The 23401-nt window shown below is 41.1% G+C and overlaps 1 protein-coding gene across 6 annotated transcripts in view; it reads right to left on the bottom strand.

The window, feature by feature from the left end:
* Positions 1-23401, bottom strand: part of LOC108876259 (intermembrane lipid transfer protein VPS13B) — a 308041-nt gene that overhangs the window by 267971 nt on the left and 16669 nt on the right. For all 6 annotated transcript variants that reach the window (XR_007814638.1, XR_007814639.1, XM_051076101.1 and 3 more), the window contains exons 4-8: positions 18097-18214; positions 11863-12030; positions 10154-10335; positions 8424-8598; positions 1651-1925 (exon numbers count right to left, since the gene is read on the bottom strand). Coding sequence is in view for 4 of the 6 variants with exons in the window: in XM_051076101.1 (XP_050932058.1) it covers positions 1651-1925; positions 8424-8598; positions 10154-10335; positions 11863-12030; positions 18097-18214 (918 nt within the window). In the remaining 2 variants the exon portion in view is untranslated. The remainder of the gene's footprint in view (positions 1-1650; positions 1926-8423; positions 8599-10153; positions 10336-11862; positions 12031-18096; positions 18215-23401) is intronic.

The following is a 23401-nucleotide window of genomic DNA, read 5'->3' as shown; positions in this document are numbered from 1 at the left end:
TTCATAGAGCTGCTGCTACTACTTTCCCTGCTACCTCTCCTTTATTATATTTCAGCCCATTTAAAAGGCTTTGGGAGTCCAACACAAATCAAACGATTCTTTATGAAGCATCTTGAAAATGTTATAATGTTGGATGTGAATATTGGGGTACTTCGTCTTTATGTCCATTTCTCAGAAATGTAACACAGTGGAAAAGATCTGATGGAAAAGTTGAAAAAGACTTTGGGAACACTAGAAATTTGCTATTGTTAAAATAAATGAAAACACCAAAAATAAAGAAACATGTTACTTAAAATTAAATATGGCATGAAGTCTGGCATGCCATAAGAGTTTGGCAGGTGTGCAAAAATGGAAAAGGGGAACAAACGGTCAGTGCTAAACTATGCATTATGTGTTTAAAAGTCATTAAAGTGTACCGCCAATTTCTCTGATCAAACAGATCTGGGGAGTAATGCGTCAGCAATCTAAAAATACCTCTCTGATTTCACGTGCAAGTCAAACTCAGGTTCAGGCAGTGGCTGTTCAAAGACATGAAATTCCCTCAAACTAAATACTTCCTTGTAGGAAAGCGACGAGAACGTTTAAAAAACCATCCTTTCAGCTGTCTGCAATTACTCCAGATGAGAGGCAATTAATTGATTAAAAGAACTCAAACAATGCAGGAACAATTTAAACATTATTAGAAAAGCACCAAGGTCTGTTTGTCCTGAGACATACCTCACACTGTCAAATACACACACACACAAGCATGCACAGGCTGACTCACACACAAGCACAGACACACACACACACACACAAGCAGTAATGTGATCTGAAGTGCCTGAACCTGAGGGGAAACACAGATGAATTCCAACTATTCTGAGTGTGAGCAGGCAGGATTAAAGTTTGGGATCCATTTCTGAATAGTCATCATACCATGTATAATGTTTAAGACATTAACGTGACCCGAGACGCCAGTTAGTGGTTAAACTACCCTCCCATGTACCGCACACAGAGACAAAGAGGACTGAAACTTCCTGAGGATCACACTGTTCTTTAAGACTCAATGTTAAAATAATCACAAAATAAGTTGCGGAGGGCCGCAGGAGTAAATAAACAATACTGTGGCAGGGGAAAACTGTTAATATAATGATATCTTAAATCTGGAAATTCTATATCAACATTAAATACCATTACCTGCAGCAATTCTCCCCAAATTTCCTGACTTACCATGAAAGCCTCTCATGTGTTCTACACATATTAAAGACATTCTTATATTCCTCATCTATCCATACTCTTATATTTATATAGATATGTATGTATGTATGTATGTTTATCTGAAATGCATTTTACTATTTCAAAAGCATGTCTAAGTCACATTCATACCACATCTATTTACTGTTGGTAGGAAATAGAATACTTGTAGGTTTAGAGCTGTGCTGAAAACAAGGCTACTTATCCATGTCTGGCCATTTCCTTTTGTTATCTGACATCAAGTTGGCTTTTCTTGTTCCCGGTGATGTGATACAACTTTACACATGGAAAAACCTATAACTATCACTCACCCAGTGTATGCTGGAATTACAATGTGACATTTAGTAATAAATTAGTAAATAAATAATTTATGATAATGCATGTTTGATGTATGTTTTTTTTAAACAGCTAATTTACCTTGAAGGTAACAGAAGCTTTGGTGCAGTAGAAGCCTATGGAAACAATGGGATCTTTGTGTGTGTGTTGTTGCGGGCTGTTGGGGATGCCTCCTGTCTCTCTCGGCTGGTAGAGGCCTTCCTCCCTTTCCTCCTCTGTGCCTACAATGGCTGGGACAAATGACCAAGCCCAGGACACCCAGCCCTGGTCTGCCTCTTCAGGAATTCCAGACTGCATGTACAGGTCTGCGCTGGAGAACTGGCCAGACCCTGGGCTTTCCATGTCCACATCCATCCCTGAAAAGGAAAAAAGTCCTACTTAGTTACAATGCAAATATAAGTCTTGTATTTACTGTAGTCAGGGCGAGTGCATGCAGGTTTGCTTTTATTCCACAAAAGAGTCTTTTTAAGATGCTTAAGATAAATATTTAGGCAGTTACAATGCTCACTTCCAAACCTACAAAGATCTGGTGCATACAATGTAGATTTAATAAAAGCATGTGTAATTATCCTAAATAAGACTAAGGGTCAATGTATAACATTTGTACACAATAGTGTTGGCAAATTCACATTACATTCAAATCAGGGCATGCTTTAACTCCAACAGATAAATCAATTTAAAGAGGCAGGTTCTGAGAACTAACTGGTCAAACAGAGAGAAAAGTGTTGATAATGGAAGTGTCTGTGCCCAGTGCAGCACACTAAATTAATTTGTCCATGCCTTCAGGGTAGTTTAATACAAGCAAGTTGTTTCAGCTGTCAACTGAACACACAAAAACAGCACAGACCACGGCAGTTTCACAGTAGTTGCTGCCAATGCTCCAGTATGCAGGTGTGCAAGTATTTCAATGCTGCATGAACTCATTGCTGCATGAACTCTACAGAGAGTGGGAGGGGAAGTCCATTCCAGTGGAGGCCAGAGGGCACAGCCTGTCAGCCAGCATCCTGACAGAGGTGAGCCTTGACTGGGCCCAGTGGATCAGTGTGGTAAGGGCTGTCTGAGCTGGATCCAACAGCAAAGGCCACATCCACAAACGTATTCAGCGAGGGGTTGGGTCACATATTTTTATAGAGCCAACAGACTGAAATGGAGGCCAGAAGGGAGGCTGGGTAGCTGTGAGCCATCAGCACAAGCTGAGCTTGGCTAGGGGTGCAGGTAAGGGCTAAGAATGGTCAACTGTGGGTGTGTGGGTCACATTTTCTGCACCTAGATAGAGTGCAAGAGGTTGACTGGAGCACTGGCTACTGTAAGGCACCAGCCTCACACCAGGTTAAAAGGATAATACAGAGGGTAGTGTGGAAAGCAAATTGAGGTTTAGTGGAAGTTGGACTGGATTTACTAATGGGTCAAAGTATAAATATGGAACAAAATATGGACAATGGATATTAGGAAAGCAAAAGGCCTGGGGTTAAAGATAAACAGAAGCTAAACGCTGTCAATGGCCCAGTTCTTGTGTCAGCAACAGACAACATCAGCTAGAATTACCACCTTGCAGGTGAATGCCCCAGCCAACCAGTCAAGCTTCAGCTTACATTCATGTCTGTCCAGACTCATGTAAGTAGTAAAGACTTTGAAGGAATAATTAATAAAGGGTATTAAGTGTATTATTTGGTGAAATGGAAGTTATGACTATACTGACATGATTCCAGCGAACAATTTCCAGTGAGAAGTATGTTCACCTGACTTAGAGGAGTACAGAGGACTAATGGAGAGTTTTGTCATATGGTGCAACAACAATAACTTGAAGCTAAATATTAGCAATACCAATGCGCTTGCAGAGAAAAAGGAGGCCCCCCTGGTTGTCATCCAGACAGGGGAAGTGAAAAGGGCGGACTCCTACAGAAAAGTGTTTTTGCAGAACATTATGATGTCGCAGTAAAGCTGACCTTTGACCTCTTGAATATACAATGTTAACACGTCATAATTTACTGTACTGGACATTTGTGTGAAATGTTGTCATAAAAGCATATTCATTCTCACGTTATGGCCATAAATGCGTTTTATGAGGTCACAGTGACCTTGACCACCAAAATCTACTCAGATCAGATAAGTCAAAGTGACAATTTGTGCCAAATTTGAAGAAATTCCTTTAAGGCATTACTGAGATATCACATTATCGAGAATGGGATCGAACGACAACCCGGAAACACAATGCCTCTGGCTACGGTTGTCACCGGCGCAGAAGCATAAGTATGGGGAAGTAAGTATTTGGATGACCAATGAGATGTAAGTCAGTGGACTGGCATGTTGGTGGCATGTGTAACAAAAGACAGGCAAAACATCATCCATTATTATCTTTCTCCTGTTTCTTAGCAGACCCTCTGGGGGTTCACAGGTTCCCCAAACCACCATGCGCCACCCCAGTCCCTGATCCCCACCTCTGAACTCGTCCCATCGTGTCTGTTTCCATACACACTGGGAGAGAGGAAGCTGATGTCAATACATAAGAATGTGCAATCCCATTCCTCGTGGCCTCACGTCCTCTGTGAGAAAACAATATTGTCCGTGAGGTCACAGCTTAGGAATCCCAGAGGCTAAGGCGGTGAAAATTATGACATATTTTAATTAAATCTTTCACTTTGCGAATTGGCAGTTGGAAATCCCATGTTATGGCTTTTTAGTCACCCCTCCCCTCCCCCCAACCTCCTTGTCAGATTCTGTCTCTCATTTCTCTTTCCTTTTTGTTTTCACTCCATGAAGCCTTTGAGGTGTCAGTTCAACAAGTTAAGCTCTTTCGCTTCACGTCACAGGCTGACGAAGCCTACGTTTGAATTGCTAGGCAATCAAAATAAAAGCACAATTACCAATTAAGTGATCAAAACAGACTGGCTTAAGGAGACTTTGAAGTATTAATCCAAAGAAGTGACTGAGAAATTCCCAGAGAGTGATGTGGGCTGGGCGACAATGTATGCTGCTGTGGAGTAAAGCTGTATGACCACACAGGTGTGAAATACAACCAAAGTTGTTCTCTGCTTCACCATGAGATCTTTTTCGTGGACAAATTACAATATCAGTGTGTGCATATGTCCATGCGCAGAGCTCAGAAGCACTGTGTAATACGATATGTCAAGGTCAAAGTTGGTTTCCATGAGTCCAAAGTCTCCAGGCAGTGGGGTATGTCTAAGCTAGCGAGGGAGTGGGAGGGTAAGTTAGTGAACAGCTGAGTGACACTGAGATAGTAAGAGGGGAGGACTGAGAGAAGGCAGTGCCCTCACAAGCCAGTAGATGTCCCTCCATGTTTATAGAGGGAGAGGTGAACTGGTTACCTGCCCACTGAGCAAAGGCTACTCTGCTTGTTGTCTTATGCATCTGCTGAGTGTGCATGCATGTTTGAGCATATGTGTATGTATGCATATGCTAAGACTAAGTTTGATAGATATTCAGAGCCTCTCACATGGGCACAAAATACATCAAAATGTAATGCATTCATGCAGGATACTGTATGTCATGATTAAACCTAACACGCATACACATACATTTTGTTTTCTTGTCACAGATTATGTGTCTGTTCATCACTTCCTCAAAGGTAACACAGCACATACACACACAGACACACCTCAGTGCACAGGCCCACCTACTTTGATGTAGAATGGGACACATATCAACATGTGTGACACATGCTGGTTCACTTTAACACTACCACCTTAACGTTAACATCAAAATATTTTTAAATCCATTTCAGCAATCGTGGCAGGAGAATTTAAATAAACACTCTGCAAGACAAAAGGCTGTTTCATTCATGTCTATAGGGTTCTAGCCTAAAGGGCCTCCATATCACACCAATATTAAAAGTGAAAAGATTATTAAAAAAGAGGCCCTGTCACGTCACTGAGCTAGCATAAGGGAGCCACATGAGGTTTTCAAAGGGGGGATGAGATAGTCTGGCTGATACACGTCTAATGGTCAATTCCATTCGATAAGCCTCATAAGACAGAGGGTGAGCTCTCCTACAAAGCAAACACTAAAAACAGTGCAAAACATCTACATACACCGCTGGACAAACATACAACAACTCCAGGCACTCGTGCACATCCACACACGTATGATATACAATGGCGCACACACACCCTGCCACACTTCGGCGGCCACAGTCGTCAGTTCATAATTCTTCACATACTTATTGAAACCGTACAGCTTTTGCTGCCGTGACCAGCTGGTCTATTCAAGAATGTTAGTCATCTATGTTTCCAACTGTTGAAATTTCAGTGACTCCTACAGCCTGACTGTGTATCAGACAGTAGGAAAACTATCCGTCTGTTCCTGACTGTAAGATTGCTTTGGTTAGTGACAAACAACTATCCTACACCATTCACTTATTAGTGCTTTTTCATTAATGAGACATTGGCTCGTACCTAAAAGAGAAAGATTCAAACAAGAACATGCAGCCACAGTGAATCATGGGAACATAAACACATTACAAGGCTTTTTCCACTTTGTTAATTGGCAAAAAGAAAAACACCTTCACATGGGGGAAAAATTAATATTCCCTTTGAAATGTTCTAGAAAGAAACGCTTTCAATTGAAAGTCACGGCTTATTAATACGGCGCAGAGTGTATCCAGACTGAATCCATTACTCTTGCCTCAACCTTTTGTCCACATATCTACACACACACACACACACACATTTATTTCATATGAACATTCACAAATATGATAATTCATTCAGTCCAATAGCATCAGTTACAAAAGCTAGGTCACACCAACGGTGAAAAACAACAAACACACAAACACACACACACACACACACACACACACACACACACAAGCGCACAGCAATGGAGCCAGATTGTACAACAGAGACTCACCACAAGAAGCCTATGGGAAATGAAATGAATGTGATGAAGTGCTGTGTGCGATACTGGGATCATGTTCCAGCAATCATGTGACAATGATTGTCTCCTACAAGCTACAACTGCCTAAAAATAAATATGCATGTAAGCCAAGTCAGTCACTATAAGCATCAAGACACACAAACAAGTACTAAGTACTAAGAACCTATCAATGGTAAAGGCTGTATTTTCTTATTATATATAAATCATTTGAGCTGTAATTCTGCTACTATTATCTAAAGAATTCAGATTTATTACCTACATTTGAAGTGAATACACTGAAAAACATATGTTCGTGAACAAACCCAAACCCCTCCCAACAAACACACACACACACACCTACTACGTAGACACACAACAGCCCTCTGCCCCCCTCCCACTCAGCTTCTTCACTCTCTCGATTACTTCCAGCATAACAAGATCTGGGGGCGCTCAGGTTCCAAAAGCTGGTCCCCTCTTGTATATTTTTGTGATGGGATATTAATTCATTCTCAGAGGCTCCACATAGCAGTAGCATGACACTGACTCTTACATCTGGCATGGGACACCGAAATGGAAGCTGCGCCAACTTGCAGTAAAAGTCCCAGGCCAACAGACAGGGAGCAAGTTAGAGGGAGTGAGCAAATGGGCTGTTTTGTGTTGGGTTGCTTGCTTCCCCTCTGCCCACCACTCCCCCTCCACCATAATTTGCTCCTGGTGCTACAGAGGCTGATTTTGCCCAGCGGGACTTGGGACTTGATCCTGTTCTATTTGCCTGGTATGGGGATGAATAGCTGGGGAGAGAAGAGAGGAGGAATAATGTAGTTTTTTTTAAGGGGTGGCTTCAGGTATAGTATATAGTCTATGTATGTATGTCTGCTCTGTGTGTGTGTGTGTGTGTGTGTGTGTGTGTGTGTGTGTGTGTGTGTGTGTGTGTGTGTGTGTGTGTGTGTGTGTGTGTGCGCGTGCATGCCTTTAACTCCTACTTGACGTGTACAAATGCTCCAGGTGGCGGTGCATAGTATGAATGTGAGTGTATGTCTGTATGTGGTATGCCTGTGAGAAAAGCCAGCTGCATGTGTGTATTTTGCTCAGCTCCCGGACATGTGGAGTGTGATTTCCTATGGCTCTCCAATCAGAGAGACAGAGATGGGCCTGCGTTTGATTCATCCTTATTTCTTCCCTTCATCCTCCTCTCTCCTGCCTCTATCCACATGGAGGGGATCAGGCCTGACGACAACGGTCTGTGTTGAGTTACACGCTCTGGCTTTTGTTTGTGGAAAAAGCAGGAGGAGCGCACACCATGGTCAAAGTGATGTTAAATGTCCCATTTAGGAACAACAGCAGCATATGGACAGACATAGCCCCTGAACACAAGAAGGCAACATGCAGAGTGCCATGAGCTGTCTCAGGAAAAAAATCAAAGCTTTGCACATAGTCTGATGGCTCATTAACCACTTCAGAGCTTTGTCTGAGAAATATGACTGCTAGAGGAACCATACTGACACACAAATGCTCCATTCACTCTGAGACCTCTATATATATAATTTCTGAATGAATTCTGACAGAACTTAATGATAGTTGTAGAAAAATTAAGACTATCACAGTGAAATTTTGATTTATCTTGCTGTCCATGTCTTTGCTTGGTACATGGGTAGACATGTACAGCTACAACCCAGTAGTTTCAGCACCAAGGAGGACTCTCAGCTGTAAGAAGAGGAGCATTGTTTCATTCACCATTTTGTAGGTGAACATATAAATAAAGAGCAAGCGAGCAAACATATAAATAATGACATAGTAGGGAAAACAGCCTATTACATCTCACTTAAAGAAACTTGGTTCAGATCTTTGGAAAACTTTGCAAAATAAAATGAACCAACCCAGATTTTTTTTAGAAAGCAATAAAACAAAAACAAAACAGAGATAAAGGAATCTAAGGTTTAGAGACAGAACTGTCACTGCCCTCCCTAAGAGACTTCACTCACCAGGCAAATTTGCTCCAGCTTCCCTGACATGACCGCTGCCCTCTTCTCCTTCGCCCTCTTTGTGTCCTCCAATTTCCCCATAGTAGAGGGCAATAATCAGCTGTAAAATGCGAATAAACATGGGTAGCTGCTGATCAGTGATGGACAACTTCAGGCTCTCCACCATGGTCTGGATCTGAGAAAACAAAGGGAAGAAAAGCATAAGAGATGGTTTAAATTTTAAAATTTGATTTGCTAAATTATAAGTTTGAATGTGAAAAGGGCTACAGGCCCAACCACTTTCTGGTGGTCCCCCACATAATGTGAATAGGAATATTTAACAATAAAAAGGTAGAGCCGTGCAAGACCTTATAAGAACTAGTATGGTTTGCCCTCTGGCTAACTGGTGGATGCTGACTGTTGCATGTGGAAGACATGGATTTGTTATTATATATTCTATATTACACAGTGCTAAGACAAGATTTCCAGTCAAAGGTGGACTTGCCTATTGTTTATTGTTTATAAGGATTCCCACTGGCCGTTACAATGCAATAGCTACTCTTCCTGAGGTCTATGTTATTGCTTAATGTGCTGTAACAGATATAACTATTCTGAATGTGCGAATCTTTCATATGTGATTCTGTTAATGGGGCACCATGAAAACCATACTGATGACCACTAAACCACAAAGCTTGTTGCTGACTGTGTGTAGATGGGAATGAGCCAGTTTAGTGCTTAAATTTACCCTGTTGAGAAAACTAGTTTAACAGATAAATGGGACTGAATTAAATTTACCATGATGCAACTTTATGATGGACAGATGACAAATGCAATACACAGAAACAAAACCACAGACAGCCACAGTAAATTTTCTGGCAAGGGAGTACAAAAGTCATTATTTTAACCAAGGGTTTTAGAAGATAAAAATGCACCAGCAAAAGAATTATGTTACTTTTTCCATCACAAATAGTTTAGATCTGACTACATAAACAACTCTCTAGCACATTACAGAACAAGCCAGCCAAGACTTTAATCTGTGATTTTCAACAAACATCTTCCACTGTTCCACTCACAATGAGTAGAAGAATGTGATGATTCTCTAGCAAGAGTAGTACTTTTTTCTAAACAGAACTGCTGCTATTATTTTGAAAGTAAGCTAATTTAAGATTGATTCTCAACATCAGTGGTATAGTCCAAAAGCCGTTGTTTCATTACATGAGATAGTTGTCTGGGTTGAGTGTTCTTCTGTTCTTCTTCACCAACATGGTTGACTAGGTTTTAAGCACTGATAAAATTGCACAAGATGAAGAGCATATCCTTTAGGGTAGCTTTTCAAACTTACCACAATGAAATAAAGGCAGACCTAAATGAACTGAGATGCTGATAAAAGTCAAATCTCATTAGAGAGCACTTGAGTCTAAACCTAATACTGGTGGTAGAGTGATACAGCAAGGAAGTAAAATCCTCCAAAAACAAACAGCTGTCTTCCATACATATCCAGAACAGAACAATGGACTGAATTACACATCATCCTGTTGTTGATTTGAGAACAGCTAACCTAACAAAGGTCAGTCACATATGTCATCTAACAATTAACTGTAAGCTGCTATGACAAATGAAAACTTTTCCATCACTGGCATCACAATAGCAAAATTACATCAAATTAACCCATATAAAACACTTTCTTTATCTTGAGCTTTGAGCTGATGCGGGCAGTTATCAAGTTATTTCTCAAATTTGGAGCTACTCACTTTGATGACAGATGGGATCTTGGAATTGATGTTGTCATAGGTAAAATGGAGGCGTGTTCTGAACGAGCACTTGTACAGCAGCGGGTCCTGGTAAAACTCGATCTTGCCACTGGCATTCCGCTTGTCCAAGCACACAGTGCAGTCAGCAAAGTTGATCACTTTCCTTAGGACCAGCTCTGGAGCTGCATAGAGAGAAAAGAAAAGAAAATCAAAATAGAGCATTTCACATTGAACATGTGAGAGGTTGACCCATTGTGCTAATTAAAGATGTGAGCATCAGTTAGGACTGTCTTCTAAAAGTCAGTCAATACGTCAGTCAAGAAGACCCCAAGTTGACTTGCATTTTATTTTATGAGTTGACCCACTGCACTGTTTTCTTTAGCTGCCTCACAGTGTACAGAACAGTTCAGGAGCAACAGTGTGGCAGGCTATGAACTTTACAAATACAGCCTTGTCTTAAAATGAGCAAACCACAAAACTAACTGTGAGGGAAGAGAGATGGATGATGGAAACAGAGGGCAGCACAACGCTGGACAGCGCAAGGCAGGGCATCGTGACTCGTTTCTGTTGGCCACTCCAGTACTCTCAGCTCCACTGTCCGGCTGACAGTGTTGTCAGCAGGCTGGCAGCAGAAACTCTACTGCGCGGTTGGATTTCAGAACTCAGCTATGACCAAGATGCCAACTTTTACTTGTCATGTACAGGAGAATGGTGTGGGGCAGCTGAACTGAGCTGACACTACATCTGCATGGGAGTGAATGTTATATTTCTCCCATTTGTAGATAAGAAGAAAAGATATCAGTAATATATTGAGTGCGTATAAAAACGTAAAACACACATTAAAAAAAGCATGAACCGAGAAATCACAAGCACCTGACCAATTAATGGAAAGAAGGCAAATAAATCTTCATCATATGTGATCTCGGAAATCACGGGAGATGACACTCAGCAGATATCACAGAGCTCTTGTGTAATGTGACATTTACAAGAGGTACAACCAAGTGGTTTGTGTGTGTGTTGGATGATCACACATCATCAGATTCTCCACTGTCTCTGAGTCACTCACCCCTGACAGACTGATAACAGGACTCATCATTCCAAGAATTATTTCATTCTCTAAACAGTGCCAGTAACTATTATTGTAGCCACTGCTTGTTTCCCGTATTGGAATAGGGCCCTCTGAACCAGAAATTCCACAGTGATAACAATGACTGAAATGATCACTTCATGATTCTCTGGTGAGATAGGCTTGTGTGAGCCAATAAAGAAAAGATTCTTTCTCCAGTTCAAGTTTAAAATGTAATGAGTGAAAGCTTTTTAAGAGCAATGAATAGAAATGGAAACTGTAGGGCTGGGGGAAGAAAAAAATCAATACTATTTGCAGCTTTTATTTGAATGATCCTATATTAATTCTTAGAATACCAAGATAGATCCTTGCAACACGGAACATTTTCTCAGTAAACATGTACTGCGCTAAACAATGGTCACTTTTTTCTGTGTCAAAGCCCACTCTGCACTGGACACTGCACTGCACTACTCTGACAGCTGACACTGGGCATTCAATAGCCATGTTTAAATATCTCTGACATGTCTGTTTGACCTTAGTTTGAACTAACAAAATTGAACACTTACTGTAGTATATAGGTTCTTGTCTTAGTGGATTTACTAGTTAATCCCACTACCAAGGAATGTAAGCACCCATTGCTCACCAGTGATGTCCATGAAGGCCCTCTCCCACATATCGTCCACAGTGTAGCACTCTGCTGAGGTAATGTTGACCGACAGCACAATGTCATCTTCCACATACTTAAGGATCAGGTTGTTCACCACAATGTTCACGTTGTTCACCACACGCCTGATCAGACTCTGCACGTAACCTACAAACACATAAGAAAACATAAGAGAAACATGTTAAACTGCACAATAAGAAAAATGCATGTTAACAGGAAGGCATAATATCTATATTAGCATATACTCACTAGCATTTACACTCAGTTGGCATTTAATAGATAGATGTAGCTAAAACTAATGCAGTCCTGCAATACATCCTACCTTCATGAGGGTTATAATGTCCAGTTTTATTGAAATTGTTCTAGAGTGGTGTTGATTCAAGCGTATGATCATTTTGGAGAATGCAGTTTGTGGTGCTGTTGAACTGTATTGCATTATACAGACAGGTGTTTCTGTTGATTATAAGTGGGGTGGACAAAATAACAAATGCGTGTCCATGTAACATAACAGAATTCAACAATGGGCATAAGGCTGACTCAATACCACCCTAAAATAATTTCAATTAAAACAGAACATCATAGCCTTCATTAGGCAGGACTTTCTGTGCATTAGCTTTACCTTCAGGAGACATTAACTTAGTGTTGAGAAAAGAGTAAAATCCAGGGCTGCATTCTCTGAAAGTCTAAGCTTAAAACCACTGACCCCTGCCATCCTTGTGCTCGTAAATAGGAGGTCCTGACATGTTATTTTTCAGACTACCCCTTGGACATGTACAGTTAAAGGTGCTAAATATCCATATGAAAACATTTTTACTACTCACCCTGCCTGAGAAGCACTACAATTCCTGTGTGAATTTATGAATCTCTGAAGAACTATCCTCTCAGTTACAAAGTCCTGTTTAACCCAAAACTATGCACATGTTGATTCATACATATCCCTCCCAAGCCTGTTAAACCACTGAGGAGCCTGCATGTTCACTTAAACGCAGTCAGCCTTCATTGCATGAGCACATACAGGCATTCGCACATACAAAAAACGGGACTATAAACATATTAATACAAAATAGAGTAATTGAAGTGTGGGTGAAACTCCAGTCTTTAGGATGCCAGGGTCTAAAATGAATGACACATTCTGCCATTGATGAGAAAGAAAACAAAAATCAACAAAAAAAGAAAAAACAAATGGGTGGTCTGGGGGAAACACACAAACAATGAACATTCATTTTATAGTGCAATGACTTGACAAGTTGATTTCATCACTTTCAAAATATTAAGGCATTAGGGGATATGAAAAGAATCGGAGCAAAGGATTTTGGAATGTTGTGGTGATGGAGAGCAAGGGCTAGAAACCAGTTTTGTATAAATGAAAAATGAAAAATGTAGAAAGCAGAAATAGATTTAATGGTAAGTGTGATAGGTGGGAGGCCAGCGGGCTTTGTGGTGAAGAGGCAGAGGGATGTAGTAACCAAGAGCAAGCAGGCGAGAAAGAGCAGTTCGATAGATTGGGTTTCAGCAGAGCTGGGGGAGCCATCCTGCAGTGTTACCAGTACCTCCTAATGGCCACAGTGACGCCCAGAAACAGAAGCTTCACAGGAAAAACATACATGGTAAGGTCATTACTCAACAAAGTAAGAAAGAACTTAAAATATTACAGACAGGGGAGTTTCAACCATAAAATATGAAAATATACAGCAATAAATTCTCCTAACCACAGGACCAATGGCATTATTCATTCCTCCCATGTACTGTTAAACACAGTCACTACAAGTTAAAACATATAAACCTTTAAAGCTTTTCCCTTATTTTCCAAACCAAATGTTTGTCTTCCTGTATCTACATGCCTGGCCCGGGGCATAACAGAACCGATAATTGGGCAGAACTAAATGGTTCTGTTGATGAAAATATTTATATGAATTGGTTAACTGTTAGGCCTCTTGCACACATGCCTGACTGTGTATTAGCATAATCCAATTGACAAAATTCTCATGAATTTGCTGCCTGACCAAACAGAGTGACATAATATAAACTCAGCTCATAAATGCAATGCGTGTGTTCGTGACATTTGTGCGTGGTCTTGCATGCATGCATGTGCGTGTCTGAGTTTTAGTGAGTGCCTGGCTGCTTTCTTGCATGTATGAATGTGGCTGTGGCTGTGGCTGTGTGTGGCTGTGTCTGTGTGTGCGTGTGTGTGTAGATTTGGGGTCAGTAAGAACGCTGCCGTCGCACCTGCAGCCCGGGCAGTAAAACCAGCACTTTACCCCCTGCTATTTCCCTCTCTGGTTCTAATTTGCCGTGTCAGGGTGTCTGTATTTCTCTCTTGCACTCTCTTACACTTGTTATACCTATTTTTGCTTTGCACCAAATCCAGGGCCCCAATCCGTCTCTCTGCGAGTCATCGCACTGCTCTGAACTTCTGTAAACAATTGACACAGCCAGCACCTGTGCCACGGCCCACAGGGAAGGAGTCCATTTAAAACTGCTCAACCATAAAATGACTGGAAAAAACAGCTCCTTTATGTGATCTCAGAACAGGCCAAGTACTCTCTTCTGTGCAATACAGGAAAGAAACACTATAGTGTCCATGCTCACAATTTGGATGGAAAGTATTAGAAGCTATTAGCCTTGCCAGTTATTAGACATAGAGAGAAAGACTGACAAGTCCATCAGACAATAAATATACTGTATGTTGGTCTTGCTGTGTTATTCTGAAATTTAATTAATACAGTTAGCAATGTCACCAAGAAGATACAACAGCCCCTTCAAAGTGTTGAGTATAGTCCACAAAACTCTATAAATCCCTATTCATTTTTCATCTTTTACCTGGAAGATATAAAATAATGGAAATGTAATGGTGCAAGGCTCTCACTTATACCATGGCAAGGACCATGGAAATACTGCAAGCCTATATTATTACAAGGTCACTATCTCCAGTAATACCTAAACTTAATTAGGTTAGCCATTCTTTTAGCTCCAGGACCTCTTATAATAAAACAGTAGATTCACAGAACACAACCATGCATGGTACAGCGGTCTCCAGAACCTAAGAAAGCCCCAGCTGGAGAAAGCTCCAGCCTTTACCAGTATGGGATATTCTCGATCCATAAGTAGCATTTTCCAGTAATACCAGAGCTGCTGTATTTATTTTCTGAGCAAAGGCCCCAGTACCAGGACAGCAGTAGCACTGGACCATAGATTTATCTCATGACTGTTTGCATTTCAGTCCTTGCAAATCTCAATCTCCACCAATCACACGCATACTTACACAACCATGCATGCATGCACAATTCTTGGACACAATGGACACAAAAAATAGATGTATACATTTAGGCTTAGTGTATTAGTTCAATCTGGAAAAACAGAAGAAATGGTCCTGATCCTCTAACAGATAGGGTTTGTCTCCCATCGCAGCTGTGCACTAGGTTCCTTTACGCAGAGAAACTACAGACTACAGACATGTCATACTAAACTTCCTAATGCACTTGCAAAAATATTTCTGTTGCTCTTCAGGGTGAATTCAGCTTTGAAACTGCAGATCTTGAGTGTAACTTTGATCCAACCAACTCACAGGTAGCAGGCTAAACCTAGACTCAAAGCGAGACTTGCCACTATTAAATCTCTTTGAACTCCTATAAAACAGAGCATGGTGTGAATAGGGCCAATGCAGGAATCTCCTGTAACACAGAAATGCGGTTCTCACAAACGGTGGCCACTGGACCCCCACAAAGCAGCAGTAAACATAATCACTCACAGAATCGCCCAAGGTGAAAGCATTTGGTTTTTGGTCTTTGTGTGGCTACCAATCCAATGGCATATGAATTAACGTCTCTATTTTCTGCCACAGGGTGAACAGGAGGGATAAATTCATTCAGCATGTGAGGGCTTACGGCCAAATGACTGGATAATTGCTGGTGGCTGTTTTTTAGTGTCGGCTGTGTTTTGATTTGGTTGTTTTGAAGGGGAGGGGAGCAGATGCAAAACAGTGGTTTGTTGACGTAGATGCTGACGAAGAAGTAAGACTGCCCACTGCCCTGTGATGGTCTCACCAACACAGGTCAACATCTACACACACTGCCACTCTCCTGCCACCCATCCACACACATCAGGTTGTGCTGATCACTGCCATTCTGATTCAAAGGCACTGAAGTGCAACTAAAATCAAATTGGGGAGACATGTATGTGGCTTAAAAAAAATAAGGATGGACGACAGAAAAGTCTCAATCACCTGTTTTTGCCTCCAATCCCAACTGGAGATTTCAATATTAACACCAACACAAACATTTTATAATTCTATTATTATTTATTTTCACGACATAATATAGCTGCACAGTGCGCACCTAGTCTACAATGGGTTCACATGAAAGTACTAAAGCAACTGTAATGCTCTGCATTGTAAAATATATAGCAGCTGATACAGTGATCTGAATATTTCTGCAACTCCTCAGACCTCCTTAGTGGTAATATCAAATAGTGGCATGCATTTCACTGTATTTGAGAACATACAGTATGGGTAAAATTACAAGTCCTTACAGATAACAACCACATAGGAGCGAGAGCTAGATATAATCCAGAATTGGAAGTGTATCCCTTCAAACTAAAAGCATGTTCAGTCCTATAGTAAGTCCTAAGAGTTGTCATCATACTATGACAACATCTTCATTCATACCAGTGGACTAAAATAGTCTAAAACAGGGTACTCATGAGACTACTCATTAGTGAATGTCTACAAGATTACCTGTGTCTGCTGCCATAAGATGCTGTGCTGTGCCCTCACAAACATCCTTAACTGCATTAAATACTCCTGACAGGTTTGTTTTGTATCTTGTTCTCAGGAAAATATCCTCTGTCTGAGTCATAGCAGGTTAGTTTTACCTCATCTACCTTTTAACCCCTACCTTTTAATTAGGAAGGCGGGGATTACGGCATTCATTTGCTTCCTCACTGTTATTGAGGTGTCGCAACCTCTGACCCCAGAGTTGTCTTTACAGCCTATAATGGGTTGAAACAAGGTCCACTGCTGGAACAGTGTGGGGTGTGCACACAAATTAACACAGATACACTAAACACATACACACACAAAGATACACACAGGCACATACACAGACACACGCACACACACTGTGGACGTCTGTTGGAGGCAGGTCCAAAGGGAGATGCTGGGGTGTGAGGCACCCTGCTTTAACAGCTGGGGAGAGATATTATCTCATGTCAGGCCTGGAAATTGATCCTCCCCAGATACAACCAGACAGGAGGGTAGGTTCGTACATTCATGCATACTAGTACTTTGGGAGTGAGGCTTATGGTTGGGTGCCTGTGACCTGGATCTTTAGGCTCAAGACCTCAACCTATCTCTTTTTTTCCTTTTTTTCCTCCTTTTTTCTTTTTTTTCCCCTCTAAAACCATATAGTCCTTTCTAGCTTCTCTCTCACCTTCACCTTTTCTCTGCAAAGTTTTTCCGTGCCTCTAAACTTTTCATTACTTATGTTTTTCTGAGAGGTTGCAACATACCTTTTATCACGTGTTTGTTGAATATTAAAGTTAGATTATTTAAGTTGCACATCATTTTACATTTATACATACAATTAAATAAGATTCTAATTGTCTGTGCCAGTATTAACATAAGGATAAATGTTTACTAGATAATATGGGGTCAGTGTTTGGTTGTTTCTAAAAGACAGTTGCAAATTGATTTAAAAAAAAAAAAAAAAAAAAAAAGAGGTCATAAACAATTGTAAGAGGCAGTTATCCAGCCCCAATTAAACAAGGCCCTTCTTTGTGAGGTGCTGTAAAGTGATGGAGTTAAGGCAGGCATGGAATCCACGGCCCTGTAGGAGGCATGTGGTCAAGTGGCCTTGTTGATAAGAGCCATCACTATGTGATTTATCAGAGACACATCCCCCACACTCTCTCTCTAGTTGATTTACACTAGTGAAAAATGCAGCTCTACACCAGACAAACATTTGACATACATTTGAGTCACTGACACTGACCTTTGCAGGCACCTAGCTTCTAACAAGCCGGTGGACTTAAATCCAATTATTTTATCCTTAAGCATCCTTTGAGGATATAAAACAAAACTGAGGTTTCTCAGAAGTGTAAATAGGTCCTAATCTCAGTCACACTCTGCCCTCCCCCACCAAGGCCGGGCCTGCCCAGGTGGTCACGCTCTGAGCAGGGAGGCAGAATAGCCTCAGTGGCCCCTGGGCCATCATTTACCTGGGGGCAGGTCTGGGTCGCTGGGGGCAGTTTGCTGGAGGCGGCGGGGTTTAGCCACGGTCTTGGAGCTGTCTGAGACACTGCGACTGGTGGAACTAGAGCCGCTCTCATGGTCATCCTGATGAAAAAACAAACAAGAACACCCATGAGGATAATTAGTGAAGTTCTAAACTGAGCTCTACAGAACTGATGCATTTCAATTTGTTCTGACAATATTCAGTTATTACCAGTTTAAAGTAATACTTGTAAGAAGACAGGTGAAGATCCTAGTGTCTGCATTCTGATCTCTCAGTATAATTCCTTGTTTATTGCAATTTTCAAGTATCCACCTGGTCATCTTTCTTGTGTTAATTAGGTTACAATCAAAATGGCCACGCTGAATTATTATTGTGTCAATTTTTTCTTGAAATATATTTGTCTAGTTTCCTTTTTCTAATGTGCAACACAGATGGCACATTTGTTGGGCAATGGCACAAGAGATTTTTTTATAGTCAAACTAAAGCTATCATCCTGACAGAGAGCACTCTCTTCAGGATAGATGTTTCTTCACAGAATGAAGTTGATCACTCACTCACAGCATAACAGAGCCACTAGATCCCCCACTGTAGGGGTCAAGCACCCAGGCCTGTATTTATCTCTTAGTGTACACCACACATGCACTCGCCCACTTGTCAAAAATATGGTGAAGGATGACTCATCAGTGTGTATCACTCTTTTCCACCTCTCTGTGAACCAGTGTGTATGGTTTTAGCAGAACTGAACTCTCAAATGTGCATTCATCTATGTAATGAGGGTTTAATGCTATGCAACCCTACTATAATATCCCCCTCTATGTAACTGTCAATGCACTCTTGTTGACACAGTCTAATCACACCCTGCACTGACATTCTCAGTCACCCGAGAAAGAGATGCTCTTCCTTTTTCATGATGTACGATCATCGTGGTCATCAAATGTGCACGGTCGACCGCAATTTCCAGTTTTATCATATTTATGTTTTCTCCATAGACCATAGATCTAAATCCAGTCAATTTAGTCACTGTTCCTACTTAAACACTTGCCAGTTGAGCAGTCTTTGTAGATTTGCTTTGTAGATTTGCAGAAGCTCTTGCAATCAGGGCCCCAACAATGAACCCTCTTGATTCTTTCAAAGTCAGTTGGATCTTTTCTTCTGGTTGAAGAATCAGAAAATCAACTGGGCCTGCTTGGCATTTTTATTCATGTCACAGAGCATGGTTGGTTGGACGTTAATTGTAATTGTACCATGCAGTACGCCTGTGTGAAAGCATCTGCATTTGTTATCTTTCTCCACTGATTTATTCGGGACTTTCTTTTAATTTGTCACCCACCTGTATATATGGTTACTAAGAGAAATCAAATTATTGCTAGGCATGCAAGCTGAGTATCTGATCACCTGCACTGCTGTATGCGCAATGTGCAAAGGAGTGACTGGGGGAACATTTACCATACACCACTGTTTTTGAGCCCCCCTTCACACCAAACCTTCCCTCTAACCTTGCTCCCATTCCCATTTAACAACCATCTCCATGGGCTCTACAAATAAACTCTGGTCCTTGGATGAGAAGGGTGAAAGACTCTCCTCCACAACAGCACATGTCAACAGCACTCAGAGACCAGCAGCCTGTTAAGCACAGGAATGCAAGTGCAAGATCTGTGTGTGTGTGTGTGTGTTTATGTGTGTGTAGGAATGACGATTAAATGGACTTCCCCTTTAGAGATGAGCCTGAAGATAAACAAAATGAGCCAAGGTCCTGGATGAGGGGGTTATTTATTGGTTCAGCTTGTAGAGTGCCTCAGCCTAGTGCGTGCTCTGTGACATGAGGCGCAATTAAAACAATGGGGACATGGGGAGAAACAGTGAAGGGGCCATGTGATTGTGGTTAAAGGACAGACTGCCAAGGACTTTTGCTAGATCTACTGCTAGGGTAACTACAATTTTAACTTAAGCTTAACAAATCCACATATGCATAAAACAGTGTTCCCATGTTTGTGTTGCTAATATTTCAATATTTCTAGAAAAATGTTTCAACACTCCTAAAGCTTAATAGCATTAAGAAAACAAGGCTCTCATGTCTGATGTCATCATGTAACAAACCCTGGAGAAGGTCCATTAACAATAAAGAGACTGACTTTGTGGACATATAAAATTACTACTAGCAGATTGCCATCTTCTCTAGAGGGTCTTGGTTATTGTGTTTTCAAGTTTTAGCAGAGGCTTATTATCTTGTTTCCAAGGCTTAGGAGGCACTTGCATGTTCACAACGTTTGATTCAACAGTTCATAATCTGAGGTTATGGGGCTAATAACTTGTCAAATCTCCTTTGCAGGAAAGAGACAAATACTGAATTTGTCCAATGTGGAATACAGCCAGAACGACCTCTTCCACCATAAATTATCAGTTCGGAAAAAAGGAGAAAATAGCCTTTCACATCGAAATCAAAGCTCATCAAAATACTATGGCTACTATAGCTTAAGTTCTACTCTTCTACAATTATTATGTATAATTGAACAAATACCACACATTCATATTAACAGTAGACATAAGCCTGCAATACAAAAGTAGTAGTAGAAAGAAATGTAAAAAAGGAAATAATGCACAGAAGAAGTCCACCATAAAAGGGAAAAAGAAAATAACTAAAATATCTAAAGATAATAATAAAGAGAGGGAAAAGGTAGAGAGATGAGAGAGTTAACCCCCAGTATGGTATTGATTAGTGGTTACTACAGAACTGTAACCTTTTCACAGTCAGCCTGGGCGGTAGGTTAGTCAGACATTTCGGACAGAGGAACAGGCGATCAAATATGTTCAGTGTTTAAATGGGTCATTGGTGTGGCAGAGTGTCTGAGGATGACTAATGTAAACACTAAAGGTGTTAAAACCAAATATATTTGGCTACTTCGTGAACACACACTTCATTCACACATACTCAGTGAGCAAATGAAAACCTACAGCCACACCTTTTAGGCAAACCATATGCTGTACATATTGTCCATGCATGTAACCCGTGTAATAAGCACACATTCCCTAGGTCTGACACTGTTTAATGACAACGAACCCCTTTCTCTCTGTGTGGTTGAGTAATGAAGATTAGGTTTTAAACATACTTTGCATAATTTGAGTTGTGGACACACTGACAGAGAAGTGAGTATCCCCCACTGCGGTAAAGTAAACATGCAATTGCCAAAAGAGACGAGAGAGGCTCTGGCAGACATATTTACACTTTACTTCAGTAAGGGCTTTTGCGGTGGAGCTGCACTATGCAAGCAGTTTTTCCCCATCAATGAGTGGTGGGAATTGGTAAACAGAAGAGGAGGAATAATAAATACTTCATCAAGGTTCCAAATAATAGAGATTGGCAAATAGTAAGATGTAAATTTGTTGCTCATTCTTCACACGTCATTTGTTAACTTGTCATCACTTCAAAAGTTGCATCTGCAATATTTAGAAAAAAAGGCTGTTTTTTAGATCAGGTAAGTTTATAATGAGACATGCTCATATGTTAAGGTGTCACGATATCACTATATGCTCCTTGAGAACATTAGAAACATTAGAAAGTCTCTCTCCCCTGTGGACTCTCATATCTATACCTAAAGGAATGCCTAGCCCTGCAGGCCAAGACTACATTTCAACAGTTCAACAACTCAAACAGCCACTAAAGGACAAGACTGCCAAATTTGGAAGTAGCGCAATTAAGCGTTCAATGTCAGTGTCAGGCAATGAGCAATTCTCCAGAGGCGAAAAATGCCTTTTCAGAAGGAAGCCCTGGGACAAATGAAGCCTGCCTCAGCTGCTGCCGGGTAAACTGATCCCTTCAATGCCACACCAGGGCACAGGACAGGGAGGGAGGGATGGAGGGATAGAGAAGGAGAGAAAGACAGAAGGACCATTGGGGGGGGGGGGCTTTCTTTCCCTGCTTCCCTTGCAGGCATGTCAACTCAGCTGTTGACCAAAGATGACGGTAGCAAAAAAGGAAAGGAGAGACGAGAAACAAAGAGATAAGTGGAAAAATAACAGCGTGAGAGAAAAGAGACCAGGAGTGGCTGAGAGACAGTAAGAGTGAGAGTTACATGGAGATAATGACTGACAGAAAAGAGAGAACAAAGGCACAGAAAAAAGGAGCAGGTTCTGGCAGTGTGAGTGACAGGTGAGGGGGACCCCCTACTCAGAGGGTAAGTGGGCACCCATGGAGGGTTAGGGCACAGGAAAGCCAGACCTGACCTCTGTCCCCCTACAGACGTCTGGCTCAGTCGGGGACCAGGAGGCTGTGTGTTGAGCCTGTCTGGAGGGCCGACCCTCATCTGAGCTGCTCAACACATTAGTTGAACTCCAGCACTACCTCCAGCTATTAGAGACTGCACCTCTGCAGATACTGTCACAGTACAAACAAACCAGCTATACTTCACAGATACCAGAAACCAGCAAAATCTTAACTGCCACTGGCAATGTAATTTATATGTAAACTGTGATGTGAATAAGTTGGACTTATAAAGAAAACAAATATTTTTTGGTAAGTGGATCATTTCAGGTCATGGCAAGCAGAAATTTTAATAGTGTGATGTGAGGACACCTAATAGGACATAATAACTGAAGTTGCCAAATTCAGTTTTATTTTAAATGAATATGGTTTCTTGGCATCTGTTTTCAAATATAAGTTTAACATTCAATATTATTATATTCAATATTAGACTATTGAAAATAATATATGCATTACTCTGTGTAAAGTGAAGAAAATCAGAATTATGGTCTTACTGCAATTTCTTGTCATTTGAGGTTTTCTCTTTGGCATATGTTGACCAAAAACAAAACAAAATTGACATGGTTTGTTTTTATAGCCCAATGCACATTTCTGAAAAATAAAATTTGACACTTTGTTTTTTTTCCCTCCACAAATTACTAAGCAATTTCTCAATTACTGACTACCCTGCCTGCAACTGCCTGATCTTTGAAACCCAAACATTTTTAAAACTGGTCAATTTCACACTGTTTCAGCAGATTAATGGGAGCATGCAGAAGACCATTGCTGGATAAACACACTCTCTGTTATTGTTGTTTTTCCTCTGCAGGTTGCTGGCAAACTCATGCTGACATCAAAGCAGCAGGCCTGGAGATTGGAGGCCAGGCAGTGGAGGGCGAACGCCTATGGAGTGAGAAAATACATGACGGTAACCCAATAGCTCCTTATCTCAGACAACCCCCACCCCCCCACCCCCCCTTCAAATCATTCATACACACATACAAACACAGGCACACACACACTCTCTGGGCCTGACAAGAAGAGGCCCTGC

The sequence above is a fragment of the Lates calcarifer genome, linkage group LG15 (genome assembly GCF_001640805.2).
Source record: "Lates calcarifer isolate ASB-BC8 linkage group LG15, TLL_Latcal_v3, whole genome shotgun sequence".
Classification (NCBI taxonomy): Eukaryota; Metazoa; Chordata; class Actinopteri; family Centropomidae; genus Lates; species Lates calcarifer.
This window is presented reverse-complemented; position numbering and strand designations above follow the sequence as displayed.